The sequence below is a fragment of the Perca fluviatilis genome, chromosome 2 (assembly GCF_010015445.1).
Source record: "Perca fluviatilis chromosome 2, GENO_Pfluv_1.0, whole genome shotgun sequence".
NCBI classification, from domain to species: Eukaryota; Metazoa; Chordata; class Actinopteri; order Perciformes; family Percidae; genus Perca; species Perca fluviatilis.
The window spans coordinates 2,813,034-2,818,033 of record NC_053113.1 but is presented as its reverse complement, the minus strand read 5'-3'; the positions used below and the strand labels follow the sequence as shown (position 1 = coordinate 2,818,033).

The following is a 5,000-nucleotide window of genomic DNA, read 5'->3' as shown; positions in this document are numbered from 1 at the left end:
GAAAATCTTTGGAGGGAGCTGAAAGTCGGTATTGCCCAGGGGCAGCCCCGAAACCTGAAGGATCTGGAGAAGGTCTGTATGGAGGAGTGGGCCAAAATCCCTGCTGCAGTGTGTACAAACCTGGTCTAGAACTACAGGAAACATATGATCTCTGTTATTGCAAACAAAGGTTTCTGTACCAAATATGAAGTTCTGCTTTTCTGATGTATCAAATACTTATGTCATGCAATAAAATGCAAATTAATTACTTAAAAATCATACAATGTGATTTTCTGAATTTTTGTTTTAGATTCCGTCACTCACAGTTGAAGTGTACCTATGATAAAAATTACAGACTTCTACATGCTTTGTCAAATACTTGTTGACACGGCGGCCATTTCCTAACAAACGTGCTCCTCCTAATGCATGTGTGTCTACAGAGGCAGAAGGTCTATCCACAATTAAAATCATAATTTCTCCCTGAATTTCCAACTGATTTTCAAGCGGTTTACTACAGCTGTCAGACATGTATTTATAATACAGGTTACTTGAAAAATGCAGGTTTTATTACCAAACTTTTTCAAAATATTTTAAAGCTAGTAACAGTCTGCTGATTTAAGCCTTGATACAATTTAAACAGGTGAGTGATATAAACAGTTGTTATGAAGTGTGAAATTAGCTTCATAGACCAAAACCGTTTTCTTTTTTTTGTACCAGGCTGTAAACATTTATATATTTCTGATGAAAAGTTCTGATTTTTTCACATGGGGTCTATGGGGAATGACGTGAGGAACTGTTCAGTGACACACATAACAAACATAGTTTTCAGCATCTTACTGAGATATTAATAATCACTTAGATAAAACATACATGACCTGACAAGCTAGCATTAGCTCAATTCAGTATCAGGACAGTCACTTAACTTACGGTTAGCTTAAAAGAAGGATTAATGTTACCTTTTGTGATATTGAATTCAACCCTTTAATAATAATAATATTGTAAAAAAAAAATTTCATCCGTGAAATGTTATTCCATTTTGCTTAGTTTAGCATTTCTTTCACATGAACATCCAAAAGCAGTACAACTATCTTTTTCTGAGTCTTTAAGATCCGTTGTCTGTCCCAAGATGGCGGCGGCACAGACGCAGTTTAAACACATCAACTGTTCAAGTCATTTTTTAGGCAGCAGCAGCCATATTCTGATTAAAGCTTTTGTCGTCTACAGTGACAATAAAGTGAAGCAACTTGACATCACCGTAGTAAACAGAGGTCGGAATTTCTGTAAATTGTATTTACCAGGTGATTAATTAAGAACAACAAACACTTCTTCGCTGCAGCATTAGTTAAAAAGCGCTAGCAGTTGAACCCTGAACTTTATTACAGGAAAACTAACTAATTTTGAGTGGAATACAGCCTTTCAAAAGGGAGGGAGTGTAATGTGTAGTCCTAGCCAGGATAACATACATGCTGTTCAGAAGATAAAGTTACTGCTGGTCAGCCTTCAATGTGGAGAGAAGATCAGAAAATAACAACACAGCTATCAGGGCATGAGGAGGAGGCAGGAGGAAACAGCTTGGCTCGGAAACATGTTCACAACGAGGCAGTGTGAATGAGCTGGTGGTTTTTAAGGTGACCACTCTGAGAAAACGTTTTCCCACATTGTTCACACCAGTGCGGCTTCTCTCCAGTGTGAATGCGCTGGTGTCTTTTAAGGCTATTACTCTGAGAAAATGTTTTACCACATAGATCACAGCTGTACGGCTTCTCTCCAGTGTGAACGCTCTGGTGTTTTTTAAGGTCACTACTCAGAGAAAAAGTTTTCCCACATTGTTCACACCAGTACAACTTCTCTCCAGTGTGAACACGCTGGTGAGTTTTAAGGTTACTGCTCTGAGAAAAGGTTTTACCACATAGATCACAGCTGTACGGCTTCTCTCCAGTGTGAATGCGTTGATGTGTTTTAAGGTTACCACTCTCAGAAAAAGTTTTCCCACATTGTTCACACACGTACGGCTTCTCTCCAGTGTGAATGCGTTGATGTGTTTTAAGGTGGCCACTCTCAGAAAAAGTTTTTCCACATTGTTCACACCAGTACGGCTTCTCTCCTGTGTGAATGCGCTGGTGAGATTTAAGGCTACCACTTTCAGAAAAGGTTTTACCACATAGATCACAGCTGTAAGGCTTCTCTCCAGTGTGAACTCTCTGATGAATCTTTAAATATCCAGATCTTGTGAAGGATTTGTCACAGTGTTGACAGTTGTGACGTTTTGGTCCCTCTCCTCCTCTGCGTTTCTATAGCAACAGACAAAGACAGAGAGAGAAAGAGAGAGAGAGAGCGAGAGAGAGTTAGTGAACAACCGTCTTAAACCCTGGACTCACAATTTTCACTCTTCATACAATAATTTATGACAAAATGAAGGAAAATACGTGCCGGTTGCAGATATGTTATTTAGAAGCAAATGTTCTTTTCAGAACTTTAATAAGTTCAGAAATATTCTACATTTTTCAGGAAAGTTTCCCCATTCAAATTGGCAATTTAAAAACTAAAACATTTGGTCACTCTCTTCAGTTTTACTTTCAGTTAGAAATTCCATGGTAACTTTAAAATAACACAAACCTTTCATACATTCTGGATATTTTCATTTCCTTTAAATCCCAGTCAAACCTTTTTAAATACATACATTAATTTGATGTCAAAATAAAGGTAAAGTTCTTCTGGTTGCAGACATGTTACTATGGAAGCCATCAGGGCTCTTCTCAGTGTTTCCCACAGGTTGAGAGTTTACTGGTGGTGGTGTAGGATGTGACGGCGCGGTGCGTGATGGCTAGGTTTAGTAATAATGGGTTCAGTTATAAACTAGTCAAAAGAAGGTGAAAACAATGACTATAAAATATTATCAGATTATTTAGAAAGAAAAAACTATTTACATATTAAACAAATTAGACTAAAAGATTACACAGATGAAAATATTGCGACACTATGCAGCATCTGACAATTTCAGGGTAGTTATTAGGGCAGCATGATATGACGAAAATATGTGATATGTCATAACGTTGTTGAATATCGCAATAATGAATTATATAACTTGTGATAAACATAATAAAATGTACTTTTGTGATTCCACACTGGTATTTTGTTAATATCATGTGTAATACTGTTCACCAGTCTGCTGTAGCCTGTTTCATGCTAACTGGAGCTCTTTATCGTGACAAATGTGATTGTGAGACACTATTCTTCTGTTTACCAGAATAAACAGCTGTGATAGCCAACGAAGAGTGACGGTTTCGTCTGTAACACAACACAACGCAAGAGAGAGAGAGTACACACCCGTTACACGGGCAAAGCAGAGAAAGGGGAGGTAACCTTGCTCCTTATGACCTCATAAGGAGAAGATTCCAGATCGGCCCATCTGAGCTTTCATTTTCTCAAAGGCAGAGCAGATTACCCAGGGCTCGGTTTACACCTATCGCCATTTCTAGCCACTGGGGGGCCATAGGCAGGCTGGGGGAACTCATATTAATGTTAACAAACCTCATAAAGTGACATTTTCATGCCATGGGACCTTTACACAGTGTTAGGTAACCCCCCAGGCTTACAAAAATGGATTGGTTGAGAAGTAACCAAATGGCTCAGAATTACATCAATCAGAAAATCAATGAGTTGTTAAAGTGGTATTGCACAGCAGTAGAATTTATAAATCCAGGATAACCGATAAAGCGAGGCTTGGCCTAGTCTGATCAGAGCATCCTAGCGTTCTGTGGTTCATGATGGCAAAACCAGGCTGAGGAGGAGAGACTAGGTCCAGTCAGGCTGAGGAGGAGAGACTAGGTCGAGTCAGGCTGATATAATTTGGATAGATGCGCGTTCACGGCTTTCCTCAACAGACTGCGAGAAACATGGCCACTGTAATGAAACAGCCAGAGAAAGCGAGGCAGACAATCACGGACCGACTGAATGTGTAAGCAGCCTAAAAATATACATTTACTGACCACTGCTCTGAACTGAAACCATCATAATCATACAATCCAAGGATTAGGCTACTAATCATTTGCACAAATTAACAGATTGTATCTAGGGCTGCACAATATATTGTAAATGTTGCGTTAACTTGAAAACATTGTGGTGCATTCAAAGTTATTGTAAAATACCCTTTTCTCATCTGTTTTTGTCATTTAACAGCAATTTACTGGTGAAATAAGTGATCATTGTTATGTTATTACATTTTTAATAAATCATTTAAATTCCTCCCTTTTCTGCACTGTATTCAAATTCATTAATAATGACATTAGATTTCTGGGCCTATTCAGTCTGAAGTAACTACTTTTCTTCGCTCACCCCCTCCTTCCTCTTGCTCCCTCGCTCCGAGTCTCCCGAGGCCTCACTGACAACTTTCCTCTTGCCCTCCTCCTTCTCCTTGTGTTTCTGCATGTACTCGGTGATAAGGTCGGGGCAGTACAGGTTGTCTTGTGGCTCCCATGTGTTATCCTCACTGGAAAGGTGAGTGCAGACAGAAGAAAATCTCCTCAGGCTTTGTTTTTAGGCAATACATTCTCACTCTAATTGCTAATTCGTATTATTAATTCTTTTCTATTGCCATTTTACAAGGTTATTTGTGGATCTGCAACTTAGTGTAAAAATACCAAACCTTCAACTTTGAGGGCATGATACAATGCCAAAATTTATGCTGTAGATTATCTGCAATAATAGAAGATAATATATAAAAATATATATATATATATATATATATATATATATATATATATACACATACATATACACACACACAGTTCGTTTGTATATTAATATTCAAATATTTATTAATAATATTTTGACCATTAAATGCCTTCAGTTTAAAAAAAATTTACGTCAGACCCTGGAGTAAACACAAACAGTGTGCTCGCCCAGAAAGTTCGGAGCTTTCACCGTAGCCTACGTAAGTGGTCTGATGCTTATACTTGTGTGTGGGCGGTGTTGCCAACTTAGCGACTTTTTTCCACAAAAGAGACTAGCGACAAATCTGT

The 5,000-nt window shown here is 38.4% G+C and overlaps 1 protein-coding gene across 1 annotated transcript in view; it reads right to left on the bottom strand.

Annotated features, from left to right (window-relative positions):
* Window positions 1-472: 472 nt before the first annotated feature.
* LOC120544728 (zinc finger protein 239-like) overlaps window positions 473-5,000 on the bottom strand; it is an 11,651-nt gene continuing 7,123 nt past the window's right edge. The window contains exons 5-6 of the mRNA XM_039778684.1: window positions 4,315-4,468; window positions 473-2,270 (exon numbers count right to left, since the gene is read on the bottom strand). Of these exons, the coding sequence (XP_039634618.1) occupies window positions 1,569-2,270; window positions 4,315-4,468 (856 nt within the window). The 3' untranslated portion in view covers window positions 473-1,568. The remainder of the gene's footprint in view (window positions 2,271-4,314; window positions 4,469-5,000) is intronic.